At 52.0% G+C, this 15669-nt stretch overlaps 9 protein-coding genes across 9 annotated transcripts, besides 8 other annotated features; all 9 read left to right on the top strand.

The window, feature by feature from the left end:
- On the top strand, positions 1–410 carry Tco025E_06592 (uncharacterized protein; the record flags this gene model as incomplete). The annotated part of the gene is made up of 1 exon (XM_029373467.1): positions 1–410. A coding segment is annotated over one exon (410 nt), but the record flags the coding sequence as incomplete, so codon positions are not given.
- Positions 411–446: 36 nt separating this feature from the next.
- Positions 447–947, top strand: Tco025E_06591 (uncharacterized protein; the record flags this gene model as incomplete). The annotated part of the gene is made up of 1 exon (XM_029373466.1): positions 447–947. One exon carries the CDS (start codon positions 447–449, stop codon positions 945–947), a length of 501 nt encoding a protein of 166 aa, XP_029226417.1.
- An 802-nt stretch (positions 948–1749) lies between these two features.
- Positions 1750–2790, top strand: Tco025E_06590 (putative fatty acid desaturase, putative,sphingolipid delta 4 desaturase; the record flags this gene model as incomplete). Its single annotated transcript, XM_029373465.1, has 1 exon — positions 1750–2790. The coding sequence occupies one exon, from the start codon at positions 1750–1752 to the stop codon at positions 2788–2790; it is 1041 nt and encodes a 346-aa protein (XP_029226416.1).
- A 320-nt stretch (positions 2791–3110) lies between these two features.
- Positions 3111–3173: a microsatellite.
- Positions 3174–3499: 326 nt separating this feature from the next.
- Positions 3500–4090, top strand: Tco025E_06589 (cytochrome c oxidase subunit V; the record flags this gene model as incomplete). Its single annotated transcript, XM_029373464.1, has 1 exon — positions 3500–4090. One exon carries the CDS (start codon positions 3500–3502, stop codon positions 4088–4090), a length of 591 nt encoding a protein of 196 aa, XP_029226415.1.
- A 32-nt stretch (positions 4091–4122) lies between these two features.
- Positions 4123–4143: a microsatellite.
- A 199-nt stretch (positions 4144–4342) lies between these two features.
- Positions 4343–4374: a sequence feature (A-rich).
- A 134-nt stretch (positions 4375–4508) lies between these two features.
- Tco025E_06588 (uncharacterized protein) lies at positions 4509–5117 on the top strand (the record flags this gene model as incomplete). Its single annotated transcript, XM_029373463.1, has 1 exon — positions 4509–5117. One exon carries the CDS (start codon positions 4509–4511, stop codon positions 5115–5117), a length of 609 nt encoding a protein of 202 aa, XP_029226414.1.
- Positions 5118–5469: 352 nt separating this feature from the next.
- Positions 5470–5497: a microsatellite.
- Positions 5498–5710: 213 nt separating this feature from the next.
- Positions 5711–5738: a microsatellite.
- Positions 5739–5892: 154 nt separating this feature from the next.
- Tco025E_06587 (uncharacterized protein) lies at positions 5893–7668 on the top strand (the record flags this gene model as incomplete). The annotated part of the gene is made up of 1 exon (XM_029373462.1): positions 5893–7668. The coding sequence occupies one exon, from the start codon at positions 5893–5895 to the stop codon at positions 7666–7668; it is 1776 nt and encodes a 591-aa protein (XP_029226413.1).
- A 369-nt stretch (positions 7669–8037) lies between these two features.
- Positions 8038–11274, top strand: Tco025E_06586 (putative protein kinase; the record flags this gene model as incomplete). The annotated part of the gene is made up of 1 exon (XM_029373461.1): positions 8038–11274. The coding sequence occupies one exon, from the start codon at positions 8038–8040 to the stop codon at positions 11272–11274; it is 3237 nt and encodes a 1078-aa protein (XP_029226412.1).
- Positions 11275–11803: 529 nt separating this feature from the next.
- Positions 11804–11840: a sequence feature (A-rich).
- A 236-nt stretch (positions 11841–12076) lies between these two features.
- Positions 12077–12095: a microsatellite.
- A 143-nt stretch (positions 12096–12238) lies between these two features.
- On the top strand, positions 12239–13453 carry Tco025E_06585 (uncharacterized protein; the record flags this gene model as incomplete). Its single annotated transcript, XM_029373460.1, has 1 exon — positions 12239–13453. One exon carries the CDS (start codon positions 12239–12241, stop codon positions 13451–13453), a length of 1215 nt encoding a protein of 404 aa, XP_029226411.1.
- Positions 13454–13604: 151 nt separating this feature from the next.
- Positions 13605–13636: a microsatellite.
- A 234-nt stretch (positions 13637–13870) lies between these two features.
- On the top strand, positions 13871–15451 carry Tco025E_06584 (uncharacterized protein; the record flags this gene model as incomplete). The annotated part of the gene is made up of 1 exon (XM_029373459.1): positions 13871–15451. One exon carries the CDS (start codon positions 13871–13873, stop codon positions 15449–15451), a length of 1581 nt encoding a protein of 526 aa, XP_029226410.1.
- Between the last annotated feature and the right edge of the window lie 218 nt (positions 15452–15669).

Here is a 15669-nt window from a genome sequence, read left to right as displayed (position 1 = left end):
CCGGCCGCGCCGCCCGCGGGGTCCGCGAAAACGATGGGGCGATTTGTTGTCTCGCCAACCTGCGCATCGTGCGTGGCCCACGCGTCGTCGCTGTCCGCCGTGAAGCGGGCCGCCCACCCACAGACTCGCACCGATTCCGGCAGCGTCGCGCCCGGGGGCGGCGGAAGCGGCAGCTTCACCGGCAGCCTCCTCCACTCGAGCACCGCGGCGCTGCGGCACGCGCGAAAACCCGTTTGCCAAACGCCGAACCACCAAAGTTGCGCCCCCAAATGCTGCAGGCCGTGCGGCGTCCCAGACGGGGCGGGTCCGGGGTAAACAATGCGACCGCGGCCGTTTCGAGTGAACTGCTCTGCCTTGCGGGGGCGGCGCCGCCACGGGGCGTCGGCGCCAAACCAAAATGTCGAAAATGAATTTAAACAAAAGCACCCGCACTCTTTCACAGCAAAATGCGTCTCAAAGAGAACACGCGACGCAACTTGCCTCTCCTTCAACCGCTTCTCCGAAAGAGGGATCCGCTTCTTACGCCAGAGAAACCGCCAGCATCCACCGAGCGATCCGCAGAACAGGACCCGGATTCAATTCTGCGTCTCCGCAAAGCCGGAGAAACCGCCACCGGCAAACCCGCGGCGCGAGAGACGTCGTCACGCGTCGGCGCGTGCGGGTTGTTGGGTTGGAAATCAACTGCATTTCCCCCGGGCCTCCTGAACACGGCGCCGCCCAAAGCCCGGCCGCCGCCCGCGCAAGCCGAAGTAAAGCCTAAGTGGGTAATTGGTGGCTCTGGCTGGCCTCTTCTCAAGGCATTGAACTCGCTGGCGCCGCGGCGGTTCTTGGGGAAGACGGGGGCGCTCCCGCCCGACAAAAACACGGGCCCGAGTTGGGTGGGAGTGGGGCAAAGTGTTTGGGCTGGTTTACTTTGCGGGGCGGCGCAGCTAGTTGGTTGGTTGTAGGTTTTCTCCCTTGTCCGGCGCGCTCTGTGGCGCCGCGGCAGGGCCGGCAAAGAGGAGAGAGGGCGTTTGGGTTTTGGATGGAGGAGTCGTTGGCCGTGTTTTACGTCTGTTGCTTGCGGGGTGGATCGTGTATTGTGGCTTTTTTTTTGGCCTGGTTTCGCGTGCCCCAAATCCTGGCTTTCTGGTAGTGACGTGTGTTTCATGTGTTGTTTATCTGTGGGTTAATGCGCGTTTTTTTTTGACTGCTACTGCACGCCATTTCTTCCGATTCTAACGTGTTAGTTGAGATCCGGCTTGCTGTATTATTGTTATTTCTGAGGGGCGGGCTTTCGTCAGCAGTCTTGGGATGCTTTTTCACCGTATATATTGATCTGCTCACTCTGAATACAATCTTTTGCCCCCACTTTTTTTTGGGTTTGCGAGAGGAATGGTCGCGACTTACGGATATCTGTTGAACTTCCACCTAATTTTTTTTCCGTTCATTACTATAGAGGTCCCGCAAACGGTAAGCCTTGAAAGTCGATTTGACCCGCTCTGCCCAGCGCGGAATACATGCTAAAAGCCGTTTTTAGAACTTCTATTTCCTTAGTGTATTAATGATTCTGACCAGCGTGAATTTGACTTGTACTCACCACTGGCCAAGGGCATGAACTTTTTTTCTTCTTCCTGGAAAACATAGAAAATAAAATAAATATTTTTTCTTCTTCATCCCTTACGGTTTTCTAAAATGGAAGATAAGACATAGTCTATTTTTTGTTTTTGTATTTTTGCTTCGGACTACTACTTGCTTAAAAGTGTGCCAATGTGGAACAGTGAGACGGCCTTGGGCAAGTTGTTTGAGCCTCAAGGGAGGACGGACTACTATTGGAGTTATGACATTGTCTCCCACGAACTACGTCGGAAGGCCATGTTGAAGAAGTACGGCAAGGAGATAAAAAAACTATTCGGGCCTGAACCTTGGCTTGCGGTATTTATGACCCCAGCTATATTGCTTCAGCTTTATCTGGGTTTGCGGGCGTGTGAAATGAGTTGGCCAGTATACCTGTTTGTGGCTTATTTCATTGGAGGAACAATATCCCACAGTTCGTTTTTGGCCATCCATGAGACGACTCACGACCTTGTTTTTAAAACGCGCGTATTCAATGACTATTATGCACTGTTTCTCAACTCTATTGTGCCTATTCCTTACGCCATGATGTTTAAGAGCTATCATGCTGATCATCATCATTACCTTGGTTGGGAATACGTTGATACCGACGTGCCTACTCCATTAGAAGCCAAATTGCTGTCCAGCTACTTCGGGAAGTTCTTGTTTCTGACATGTCAGGTTTTTTTCTATGTACTCCGACCGTGCATCATTTGGAGAGTTCAAGTTGAAAAAATCCATTTTATCAATTACGCTGTGCAGATTTTGTTTAATATAATTATATACCGTTTTTTTGGTCTGAGCCCGCTGATCTACTTTCTTGTTTCCATTATATTGGGTACGGGCTGGCATCCCCTTGCTGGACATTTTATTTCAGAGCACTATGTCTTCAAGGGAGATGGCAAACAGGAAACTTTTTCGTACTATGGGCCCTTGAACTGGTTAACCTGGATGGCTGGATATCACGTTGAACACCATGACTTCCCCAATATTGCATGGGTTCATATCTCCAAGCTTCATGCGATTGCCCCCGAGTTTTATAATGACCTATATGTTACTGAGTCTTGGCCTGGTACGCTTTATGATTTCTTGTTTGATAAAAAGGTAAATCAGCTTTCCCGCGTTGTTCGTGAAAAAGGAGCTTCTAAGCGCGCAAAATTGTTGCCCACGAAGGTTAAAACTGGGGCTGCGGAATAGACCAGCCTAGTTGGGGAACGCCTTTCGGGGAAAATTGGAGCGCGTACGACATCGCAAGTAGCCGCTAAATGAGTGCCTTCGGCTAGAATTGCAAAACAAAGCTAGATACAAAAAAAAATGTTAGTTGATACACAAAGCAAATAGTGATATGAAAGTTTTTGGAGAAAAAGTTGGACGTAGGTGTCATGAGTACACATCAATGCAGCAAAAAAAAAAGAAACGGAAGTGCGGAAGCCAAAAAAAAAACTAAGGAAAAACGTTGCCCAAATTGTGCGTTGTGCACCTGGTAAGCGGAGCACCACGGACAACAAAAATGGCACATTTTATTTTCCTCTCTTTCTTTCATTTTATTTGTTTTTCATTCTAATTCCTCTTATGCTATTGGAGCACAAGGGAATAGCATGTGAATTGCTCAAAAATATATAATATGTATTGACGATGGACAAAACAAAAGCTCAGTGTTGTTGTTTGTGCTTTTTCCCATTCAAAAGGACGTAGGAGAAGCTTCAATTTTACATGACGCGGAATATCAGCCCCAAAGGCGCGCACGTACACTCATATACGCGCAAAGAAATATCAATTTTATTCTTCTGCTAAAAAACGAACTTCCTTCTTGATGGGTCCTTTTTTGTTATAACAAAATGTATTCCGTGTTTTTTTCATTTATCTCTTTTTCTTTTAGAAGGAGTAATAAGGGAAAGATTCGTAGATGAAGCGATTTGCCGGTTCTTCCTTGGTGGCGGTTTCTACCTGCCGCTATTTCTTCGGTAAAGGATGGGATAATGCCGCTTTGGATACCATCTTCAGCTGCATGCTACGCAAACCTGAAGTGAACGATCGGATCCGGAGTCAATATGCATCTACCATGGATCCTCGCGACGCGGACGTTCTTCGTCGCCTCGGAGAGGTTTCTAAGGAAAACAAGACCTTTATTCGGGTATTTCTTCCACCTCACTTGGGTGACCCTCATCGTCTCTTGAAGTGCTACAGCCTTATGGCTTATCCAATTCTTGACGATAAAGGTGGTCAGTTAAAAGTGGAAATGGATGGACATCATCTTGATGCCTTTGCGGACCCTGATGATGACTATGCAAAGGTGGTTATCCCTCATATTGAGCTTGTGGAATACCTAGCAAAGTCCCTTTTGGAAACAATGAAATGGGAAGCTACCCCAAGAGGTGCTGCTTCGCTCCTTGAATCGCTTTATCGTGGGGCTGACATTCCGGACCACGTCTTCCAGACACCTGCAATCATTGAGCACCTCGGGGAGTTTAAGGATGCTAACAAAGTCACTCAGTAGAACGTTGGGAAATCCATTGTTATCATTCTAAGATTTATTTATTTATTTATTTACTAGGTTTCGGGATTGGGCTAGGAGGTAGTATTAGCAATGGAAATGTAGGTTTTCTAGTGCCTGTCATTTTCATCGGGGGATTATAGGAATTTGGCCGTTGACCTTGAAAGAACAACAGTGTAAGAAAACTGTTGATGCTGCTTTTTGAAATGTCATTGCAATACTAATGGTATCAAATACCATATATGTATATATACATTTTCTTCTCTTTTTATTTTTCTGTTTCTGTTCACATATACATACGCATATAGATTTTGTTATATGAGCGGGCGGGTTACTTCGTCTATTTTAGGTTTAGCTTAGTTTTTGGCTGCATTTGAGTGGTAAAATTGTATTGTTAAATCTCTAGTCATAGTGTGATATAATGGATCGGATTCTAGTCATACAAATGCTTCATAATAAGGCCATGGAGCAAAGGATAAGGGCGGAATGCGATGTTGTCTTTGCAGAAGAAATGGGATTTCGTGAACTTATTAGTTTAGAAGAAGAGTTTAAATGGGAAGAGATGATCAGTTGGACTGAGATGGAGTTATATCAGCTGAAGTTGGCTCTGGATGAGCAAGAAATGCTAAATCACTTTCGCTCCACTGTAATAGGCTCCTTCGGTCTTGACAAGCTGGTGGAAAAAGGAAAATCACTGCATTTCTCAATAATGGCACTGCAAAATCGGTTGAATCGAGCGGAGGAAGCGTTGAAGATATCCAATTCCGGGCCTACTGGGGTTGTTCAAGAGAAACTGCGGAACTGGAACGCGGAAAGGGAGGTCCTTGATCTCCAGATGGAACAGCTGCGCCTCCGAATAGCAAGGTTGAATCAGGGACCTGATGCTGTGGCGCCAACCACGTCGCTAAGAAGCGGGGTGGTGGGCTCAACTAGAAACCGGACGGAAGTTCCTACTGAGGGTATTCCTCTGTCGTATTTAACGGAAAGAACAAGGGAAGTCCTTTCCCGGGCCCGGGATATAATATCGTAATGCATATGGGTTTCTTGACCAATGAAAGGCAGGTGAATATTTGCCCCGAAATTATTCTGATTTGAGCTTTCTGTGCGTGATACATAGATTAAAAGAGACAGCCATCAAAAGGCCCCCATATTATTATGGAAAATTAATACCTTCGCAAAGCGAGCGTGGATGAACGAAATACATTTTATCATGCTTTGACTTGTTTTTTTTCTTAATTACAGAGTTTTAGTGGGAGTCGTTTTACTTCCATTTTCGATTTAATTGCTCTTTTGCTATAAATAAACTTCTTTTTCTTCCCGTTGAGTTTTTTTTTGTCTATATGGTGGTCCAAGTGTTCTAATGCTGCAGCCTGCCATGTTTCATATATATATATATATATATATATATATGCATGTATTGCTTTTTTTTCGGTGGGTTTGCCTTAATTAAAAACGAATCCTCATTTTATTCTGTGATACAGGCGTATGTATTGTCTTTTTTAAGCGGGTTTTAAATAAATTTGTATTGTCCAAGTTGGTTACTAATGCCACTCTAACAATGAAAGGAGAGCGGGAGGCCATAACTCAGAATACTCCCGGTTTCGATGGCAGTTAGAAACTCGCAAAAAAAAAAAAAGAAACAACAACAAAACAGAGTCTGTGCCCCTGTGTGTGCGCGTGTCTGCTGCTTTGTCTCAATATTTGGACGTTTGATTACTATTATTATTTTTTTTTGTGTGTGAGTTTTACATGATTTTCCCCAAAGACAGTCACTTGAGGAGGATAGGAGGGAAAATAGAGCCGTAATGGGGCGAGACGTGGTTAAAGCAAAGGGGAAAGGAAAGCGGGGCGCGAGAGGACGGCCCAGAAGTAGATCAAGAAGTGCTTCAAAAGGCAGATCAAGAAGTGCTTCAAAAGGCAGATCAAGAAGTGCTTCAAAAGGTGGATCAAGGCGAAAGTCGAGAAGCGGATCAAGGCGAAAGTCGAGAAGCCGATCAAGAGGGCGCCCCGTGGCTATTACGCGGCAGAGCGCGGATAGGTCAAGAGGAAATTCTGTGGCCGAATCGAGACGGAATTTTGACAACGCATCCTACCTTTTTCCGCTCCGACTACTGGTGGAAGGGGAGGCGTGTCTCATTGATCCGCATATTTTTGAGTTGGAGATCACGCTTTACAGGCCAACACCTGAAGAGGGTAAGACGCCCCTTTTCTTTGATACTACCGCATGCCTTTTCAGCGATCATGGTGGTCAGACAGATTATGTGGGTATCGGACGCGCGACGACGAACAACAAGGGTCTTTCACATATTCCGCATGCCGTGGTTACGGTCGACGCAGATTCGGTGGGTTCCAGGAATTTTTTGGAACCTGCAGGAGGACCTAGTGTAATAGCTGGGGACGGTGTTAGCGTGAACTTGAAAAGACTGACAATGTGGGCTGGATTTTCTTTATCTACCACGCTTTTTACAGGAGATACAAACCTTAGTGATGTAGTCGATGCATATTATGCTGTGAAGAAGCCTAAAGCTAAGATACCATTAGCAGTTGTTCCCATCACTGTGTCGAATCCTTCTCACAACTCATGCGTGACGTTAATGGTGCGTAAGATGAAGGGAAATGCCAAGACTGTTTGGGAGCTTGTCCGAATTGGTGAAACATTTTCCCAGCAGGATGTCAAGGGAGTTTTGGCCACTTTGCAAAAGCGGGGTCTGCTGAGTCCCACCGGTTACCGTTTGCTTCCCTATCATGGGCCAGATTGCAGCTCTGAGGTCGGCAACGAAGACAGTTTCTCCTTTGATGATGAAGAGGAGGAGGAGGAGGAAGATGATGCTGATGCCGTTTGTAGCTCTGTTGGTGACGAGGGCGAAAAATTTGAAAATCTGCTGGCGAACGTGCCACCTGTGACGCGTGAAGGGAGACGTCAATACAGCGTTGGCCGTTCCATAGTAAATACTGTGCTTGAGACGGCTGACAGCTCAGATGAAGATGAGGTCTTGGAGGATGCTCTTCGGGCAGTTGTCCCGCGTTATACCAGTCTCTGTCCTGTACGTTATGAGGATAAGACATACAATGTGGGTTCTCGCGATGAGGCACTTGCGCAGCACTACGTGAGCCATAGAGAGAAGTATGGCTTAGAAACTGCCGAATCCCAATCGGGGAAAGGGTTTGGCTTGTCCCCTGTATTTACGCCCTTCGTCGGAACTTTGCAGCGATTATCATTTGGCAAAACTGGAATTGCGAGACCTAGCGCACCGACTGAGCTTTTGACAACGATTCCGTCTGTGTTGTGTCGCCGGAGCGGAAATGGGAGGCGTGGACGTTCTTCCATAAGTTCACGCGGGCTTTCCTTGTTCCGCAGTCGCTCCAAGTCGCTTCGGGGTCGCAAGAGAAAAGGAAAGGGAAAGGGGCGGCGCAGCCGCAGCAGAAAATCTCGCTCTCGTGGCTCCAGTTCTAAACGCCGGAAAAGCCGCGGAGGCCGAGCGCGATCGGGTTCGTCCGGCCGGCGAAAGTCACGGAGTGGGAGCGCAAAATTGAAGTTGGAAACCGCCGACGCCCAGAATGGAGGCGGAGAGGAGGGGTGATGGCTGTGCGGTAGCCACGATGTAGTTCTCCTGGGAAGAGGTAAGAAGAGCCTTTTGCCGTTATGTCTCGATTGCAATGGGTTATATACATTTCCAATCTTCTCCCTTGACATTTTGGTTGTTGTGGGTGGGTGTGTAGAATCCTTCAATCTATGTGTTACAGGCATTGATCAGCGTGGAGTCACGCACACGCACACAGAAGAGAGACAAACAACAAGCGAGGCTAAGTACATACACACTGCCACGAAATTGGGTTGTCCGGTATGGCTGTTTGTTTGCGTCTGATGGGATGAATGTAATAGTGATGTACATATTTTTTGTTGTTGTTGTTTTGCTTTCACCCCCCAAAGCGGTGGGTGGTGGTGTCCGATGTGCGAGACGCATGGGGTGCAACCAGGAAGCGGAGTCACACTTGCAGGCCCTGTGGCCTTTTTGACACGCATTCTCGTTTTTTTTTTGTTTGCTTCTTGCTCTTTTCTTTCTCTGTGTGAGGCTATTCGTTCTTGCTTTCTTACCTTGCTTTCCCGCAGCTTAGTTTCTGCCTTGTGTGGCTGGCTGGCTGGCTGGCTGGCAATGCTGCCACACCCCATCCTCGCCACCGAAGACGACAAGGATTATATTCAGCGTAGCATCCTCTCTCTGCCGGACCAGGTGGAGAGTTTCTTTACTCTCTTGGAGCTAGTCTGCCTGGAAGGGAAGAGCGAAGAAACCCCGGCCGCGCACACAAAGCTCCACTCCATACAAGCGACGCTGAAGTTGCTTGGGACAGTGCCTTCGTCGGCGTTCAGACAAACGGGCCCCAAGTTGACAGCCGAGCATGAGCTTCCCAGGTGTCTGGAGCGGATGAGACGCCTGTTTCGCGATGTTGTTGCCGTTGGGCCAGAGACTCTGGCGTGGAAAAAGCACGTGATGCGAATGTCGCAGGAAGCCGCACAGCTTGCACAACACACACAGGTTAGTTTTCCCTCCATCTCTCGCCTTATACGAAAAGGGGTTACGCGTGATTCTGTTTTGTTTACACTGCTCATCATCCTCTTTCTCACTTCCCTTATACTGGCTCTCGTCTCAATGGTCGTTATTCCTTGCATTAGGCCTCCGCGTTTTGTGGGGGCGATGGTGGGGGCCTTTTCGGCTCTCTTTTTGTTGACCTCCAGTGGGTTGATCCTGTTTTACTTTGTAACGTCGGTAAGGGCCCTGCAGGAGCTGTTTGATAGAATGCTTGCGGAGCGCATGCAGGCGAACTCATTTCGTCACCCAAAGCGTGGAAACGCGGATGACACATCCGCGCCGAACGTGACGCTAGCCCCCTCGCGAGTCAAACGCGGTCGGGACACAAGGAGAGGGTACTACGCCATTCCCTATAACGATTCTGTAGGATACATTGAGGGAAAGCACGTGGACGCGCATGTCGTGATGATTGGATTTGATAGAAAGTACCTCATTACTCGATGGAACCTGGCGGCAGAGGCGATGACAGGGTTTCTGGAAAGTGGCTGCATCGGCAAGCCACTTTCCGACCTGCTCATCACACCAAGCGGCGACGTTGCATACGACCTGTCCATGCTGCAGGCGTCCAAGGGGGATGTGCTAAAAGTCAAACTACGCGCCTTTGCGACGGCGCCAGTGACACTCTGTACTATTGCAGCCCCCATTGTGAGTCTTGCTGGGGAAACCATTGGAAGTATTCTGATCTGCGCAAATGCAAAGGATAACCTGGGAACGTTTTGTTCCTACCTTCGTGACTACATAACGTCCGAAGTAAACCTCTCTCTCTCCGAATTGGTTGAGAAGGATGCCGTAAAACCACGGGGACAGGTTGCCGTCGGTTTTCTGCAGTCCTTTATTGCGTGCTCCTTGGACAAACAGGTGCAGGAAATGGCCCGAGAGATGCTTACAGAGTGGGAATGGACGACGGCAGAGCAGTTGCTTGGACAGGCTCTTCGATCTTCCTCCTTACACCACGAAACGCAGGTGGGTTATACGTTTCCCGCCACCTTCTGTCTGCATCCAACGGTGGCTAAAACGATTTCTACTGCGCTGAACACCATGGGAGTTTCGTGTGTGGTTAACTTACAGGTGCTGAGTCACACTTTGAACGTCTTAGCTTTAGCTGTGACGATTACCCCGCGTCACAGGAGGAGTGGATCGTGTTTCTCCGACGAAGAGTTGCGAAATAGTATTACGCCACTCTTACGCGGCGTTTGTGGAAACATGTGCTGTGCTGGTAATAAGATCAGTCTTCGCTTTCCGTGCCAGGTTACAGCCTTCTTGGAGGACGGCGAAGACGCCTTTAAGGCCTTTGAGCCACGCGGGGAGCAGTCTATTATTGACCAAGCGCGTGCCATCGTCAACTGCACGGTTAACGTGCTGGTGCTGATTATGGATCTGGTGGAGCAGCACAATCTTTCCATGACGCTGCTTAAGACGATGTTTGTTTCCCTGACAAGTGTCCGCACGCGAGATAATTTGGAGCAACGTCTGAAGGCGGCCCCAAACGACGTCGACGTCATTGTCTGCGATCGTGGCTGGCTTAATTCAGCCCGTGACCTCATTGTCTCTCCGGATCATGCGGCCATTGTCGTTCCTCTTCTTGACTCCGGTGTATGCTTTGCCTCGCCGGAGTTCCAGTACGTCATTCACTCCCCCATTTCTGGTAATGAGGTGCGGAAGGTTCTCATGGACATCGGCAAAGCTGTATCCCTGCGAAAGAATGCAGCCACGGCGCAGGAGGAGCGGGAACGCATCTTGACGCTTCGACAAGACTCCCCGTGGACGAAGGGAAAGCTGCTCGGTCGCGGCTCCTTTGGCGCGGTGTATGAGGCGACGAGCGACCTGACGGGTGGCAAAATGGCGGTGAAAATGTTTTACTTCTCTGCGGACTGCGATGCGTCTATTAACAAGTTGCTCAATGAAATTAGAATTATGTGCAGTTTGAATCACCCAAACATTGTTCATTACTTTCACTGTGAGCGTAAAGAGAATAACATTAATCTGTTTATGGAGCTCTGCGACGCCTCGTTGGGCGACATCATTATCGGGCGGACCCCCGTCCCGGCGACCCTCACCGTGCTGCAGATTCTTCGTCAGGTCCTCACCGCACTCACCTACCTGCACGTGCGCGGTGTGGCGCATCGCGATGTGAAGCCGCAAAACATCTTACTGAAAGGAGACACGATCAAGATTACAGACTTTGGTACCGCGCGCGAGGGTCAGGCGAGTAAGGACGTGGAGGGCACTTTGCGCTACATGGCCCCGGAGGTTTGCAGGGGCGAGCCGCATTCTAGTCCATGCGACATTTGGTCCGTCGGCTGCCTGGCGTGTGAGCTATTTTCTTGCCCTCCCAGGTTCATGGACAACTCCCTGGTGCTGGCAGAGATGGCGTCCGCCGCCCCGTATTTAGCGAACCTCACAATCAGCGTGACCCTCAACGACTTTTTGCGAAAATGCTTTCATGATGACCCTGAGCGGCGTCCATCTGCGGCGGATCTCCTGCTACACTCAATTTTCTCACCCGCCTGCAGCGCTGAGGTGGAGAGCCTTCCCACTGTTTTTAGGAAGGGCCCACCGCGAGACAATAACTTTTCCATCACGTCTCAAAAAGACTAGCCTGGCACTCTTCGCTATCAACTTCCTTTTTTTTTTCTTCCTGTCCTGTTTTGTTTTTCGTTGGCTGTGCTTTCTTCCATTTCTCCTACGCCAGCCCTCTAGTACCGCTGCTGTCACCCTCCACGCGGGGAATGGTCAGGCGACTGCGAGTCCTCGCGGATCGCCACTTCTTGGGTTTCGAACGAGGGCCCAGCCGCCGCAGATTGTTGTATGAAGCAAATAGTTTGTGTGTGCCAGAGAGGGCGAGGGGAAGTGGGGAGGGGTGCGTGGGTGCGTTGGAGGTCTCGGACTTGCATCGGGGCGTACTGCACCTCGGAACAAACGGTGATCTTTTTTCTTTTCCCGTTTGGGTCTCGGCGTCGGGGGGAAAATGGCCCACTTCATGTCCTTGTTCTGCACACGCCGCCTGTGTGTTTGTCTTGTCTTGTTGTTTCGTTTGCTGGAATCCTGGAGCCCCCGCCTCGCCAGCACGGTCGCGGTGTGGCGGGGAGGTTGTGCGTCGGCGTCTCCTTCGAACAACGTCCCATTCTTATTTATTTGTTTCTTTGGTTGTCTTGCTTTTTTTGAAAGCAGTGCGAAGTAGAATCTTCCCAGGAGAAAACCAATAAAAGGCAAGAGAAACAAACTGCCTCCCCCTACAAACTGTGCGGGATAGTTGCCGACGGTGACGGCACAACCCATCGGGGCGCGGGGGTTTGCTGCTTCCCGTTGGCTCGCCCAGTTGCCACTTGCCCCCCTCTCTCGCTATCCATAAAGAACTCTTCTCTTTATATTCTTTACCCTCCGCTCAAACAAGAAGAAAACAACACACACACACACACCAAAAGGGTAGGCGGCTGCACTGCTTCTCACATACAGCGCGCGCGTGTGTGGGTGGGCGCCTCTCTGCGCGACGCGGCTGTGGAATCGTGAGGGCGCCCTCGAGGAGGGGGGGGGGAGGAGAGAGAGAACTCGCTTTTGGCGGATGCACCGCGCCTGTGCCTGGTTTTGCCACCTCTCTTCCTCGAGCCGCAGTTTTGTGGGGGAAACGCTTCAGCGTCGTCCGGGCGCGTCGCTCCTTGACATCCTCGCGGCGTGGTGCTCGCAGGAAAGCTTGAACGCCGGCTCCAGCGATGCTCACGCGGCGCGAGAGGCCGCTCGGGGCCCGACAGGCGGCTTTGATACTGCCGAGGTGCAGTTGCTCAATAAACTGCGCGAGGACGCCATTAAGTTTGGCTGGCACCGACACCTGCAACTTTGTTCAGTGGCCCACTTTGCGGCCGAACTGGGCAGTACTTATTTACTGGAGTTGCTTTCCTCACAAGGGGTGACGCTGCACGCGGACCACCGCGACGACGCACAGACGTCGCAGGAGGGATCCCACGCTCGGTGTGTGACACTCGAGGCGGTGGTGCTTTCTTGCCCTGACGTGAATGGACGTTATCTTTCACATTTGGCCGCCCAGAACGGGCACTTGGATTTCCTGCAGCGCCTGGTTGAGTGCTTCGGTCCCGAGGCGGTATTGGGGCAGCGCACCGCCGAAGGTGGCCCGCGAAGAAGTGGCGCAGCGACGTCGCTGGATGTGTACGGTGCCGCGTTTGTGTACGGCCAGGACCCAATTTTGGCGTGGATGGAGCGCGCCCATCCCACGCACACATTTGGTGCAGCTGAGGAGGATGCGTTGTACTGCGTGCAACGCGCAGGCGCGTTTGGGCAGCTGGGATCCCTAGCGCATTTCCTGCGGCGTCATGGGGCCGCGTGCCACACAACCCTTCGAGAGGCCTTCTACCCTGCCGCGGAGGCAGGCGCCGGCGAGGTGTTGGAGTTTCTTGTGGAAACACTCGGCTCGGATGCCCTGTGGTGCCCCAGCGACACGGGCGCCACCGTGCTCCACCACGCTGCCCGGCTGGGGCGCGTCGAGTTGCTGGACGGGGTTCTCCAGCGGCACTGCGTCGAACAGCACGTGGACGACGCAGACAACTGCGGGCGCACCCCCGCGATGTGGTGCGTCATGGGCGGCAAGCGGCGGAGCAACGTGGAGTTTCTGCGGCGGCTGCTGGAGTTGGGCTCGCAGTGGCCCACCGCCACGGACCACGGCGGCCGCAGTGTGGGGTCGTTTGCGCGACTGCACCATGCACCCTCCTCGAAGCTGCGGAGGTTCGTCACACGGTGCATTGCCGCGACGCGGGGCCCGGGATGAGTCTTTGCTCTCGGCCCCTGTGAGCACAGAAATTAAGGACTGGGTGGCGAACTCACTTTTTGTCGCCCATAACACACAATACCAGAATGAGGGCGAACGGAGAAAACAAGAAGAGAGAAAAACATCCTCACATTGCCTATTCTCTCGGTGCTTTATTTATTTATTTATTATTGTTATTTTTTTGCCCAGTTTTTCTATTCCTGGCCTTTTTTTTTCTGAGCGTAGTACATGATTTTGCCTCGGCGATCCATACACTCTTTAACACCGTTTTGTGTGGGTTTCTCTTCCCTTCCTTCTTTGGGGTCTCTTTCCTTCCTGCTCTGCAGTACCGTCGCCGCTGCGTGTGGTGCTGCGGCTGTTGTTGTTGCCTGTCACTTTATCCGAGTGTGTGCAGAGCTGCCTGCACTGTGCGCAGCAATGGAGTTGGAGGAGGGGCCCCGGCAAACACACCCAGCGGCGCAGCTCCCCGCCGCCCACCAAATGCACACACACTCACACACAGTGAGAAGAAAGCGGACTCCGCCCCCGCCTGGCTGCTCGGCGGTGCCGATCTTGATGTTTGCCTCATTGCCTATCTTGCAGTGGCCACGGCTTTGTGCCTTTTTTTCCCCCCTGCTCTGTCTTACTTTCTGTCCCACGCAGCTACAAAGAAGCGAGGAGCCCCCACCGTCCCTCGCTGCGGAGAGCAACAGAGCGAAGGCGGCGAGGGTGCGGGGGACGTCACTTCGGATGCCCTCGCAGCGCGCCGTGAGGTCCGCGCAGGCGTTTTTAGGCAATGCGCCGCTGACGTCGGCGCGGGAGGATCTTGGCCTGGAGGATGTGCCGCACAACGACGAGGGGCTGCGGCGCCTGGCCGCCGATGCAAACTGGAGCGCCGTGCTGCTGTTGGCGGAGCAGTTGGCCGCCGAGACGCCCCACGAGGTCTCCGCCAAACTGCGATACACCCTTGTGCAGGTGACGGCGCATTTTAGCATGCAGCGCTACGCGGCCGCGAAGAAGTTGGTGGACGCGCTGGGCGACCTCAACAGCGACCGATTCATCGACCCGGCGACAAACGAGTCGGTGGTGCCCTTTTCCCTTCGCTTCATTAGCGCCCTCTTGCCTAGCTACTGCGGCACCGCCATGGAGACGCAGCGGCGGCTGTACGTTTTGCTGGACGAGTGCCAAAGCCACGCAGGCGTGGCGGCGTCCCCAGCCTGGGAGGCCCGCCTCAAGCGGGTTCAGCGGGCGCTCGTGGTGAGCCACTACCAGGCAGAGCAGTACGCTGAGGCGATACGGCTCTCTGAGGCGATGATATCGGCGGAGCGCTACGACGATGAGGAGCGCGCCGACTTCAGGGTCCTGCAGCAGATGTTGCAACTGCAGCAGCTTGCGACGTTGTGTCTGCACTGCGGCAACACGTTGCTAGCCGAGGATGTCTTTCGGGCAATTGAGGGCCTCAGCACCGCCGACGAGACGGACGACGTCCAGCAGTTCCATCGCTTTCTGCTCATGCTCAACCGTGCACTCTGGCTGACGTTTAACAACAAGGCGGATGAGGCGGCGCACATCTTTCGCGAGGTGGCACGCGGCACAAGTGAGTTTTGCCGCGACCTGGGCACGGCGGGGACCTGCCCCGCCGCTGTTCCCACGGTTTCCTTATCCACCAGCGCCACGGCCGGCCTCGCAGCTGCCAGGGCGCAGTCGGCTCTCTGCCAAAAGGCTTTTCACCGACTCTGGGTGGACGCGGCGACTTCGCACGTGGCCTGCATCCCTTACGAGGCCACGCGCAACAAGAGCCCGACCACCCTGATGGCGGGCATTATTGGCACCCTGGAGGGCTACTTGCGGCAGAACCCTGTGGAGCTGCTGCACTGCGACGCGTTCCTCAGCAACAGTGTGCGCTTCTACACCCTGGAGGGGGGCGCACAGCAGAAGAAAATGGGACTACTGACGGACATGCTTGAGGTATTTCGCTATGAACGAGGGTGTCTGCCGCCGCTGGACAAGATGGTGTAAACGCACCACGAGACTGCACACAGCTGCCACTCCATGTTTCCCCGCTGCGCGGGACTGCCGCCTCGTTTTTTTTTTTTACCCTTTTCAGTTGCTTGCTCAACACCCAACGCAGCCTCCCCTTCTCTATTTTGCCGCCTGCCTTGCGAGGCGTTCTCACCGGCCTTTCCCCCCTCACCCTCTTCTTTATGCCGTTTTGCAAGCTGTGGGCGGGCGGCCTT

This window comes from Trypanosoma conorhini, assembly GCF_003719485.1.
Source record: "Trypanosoma conorhini strain 025E chromosome Unknown Tco_14.4_contig_00452, whole genome shotgun sequence".
Lineage (NCBI taxonomy): Eukaryota > Euglenozoa > Kinetoplastea > Trypanosomatida > Trypanosomatidae > Trypanosoma > Trypanosoma conorhini.
This window is presented reverse-complemented; position numbering and strand designations above follow the sequence as displayed.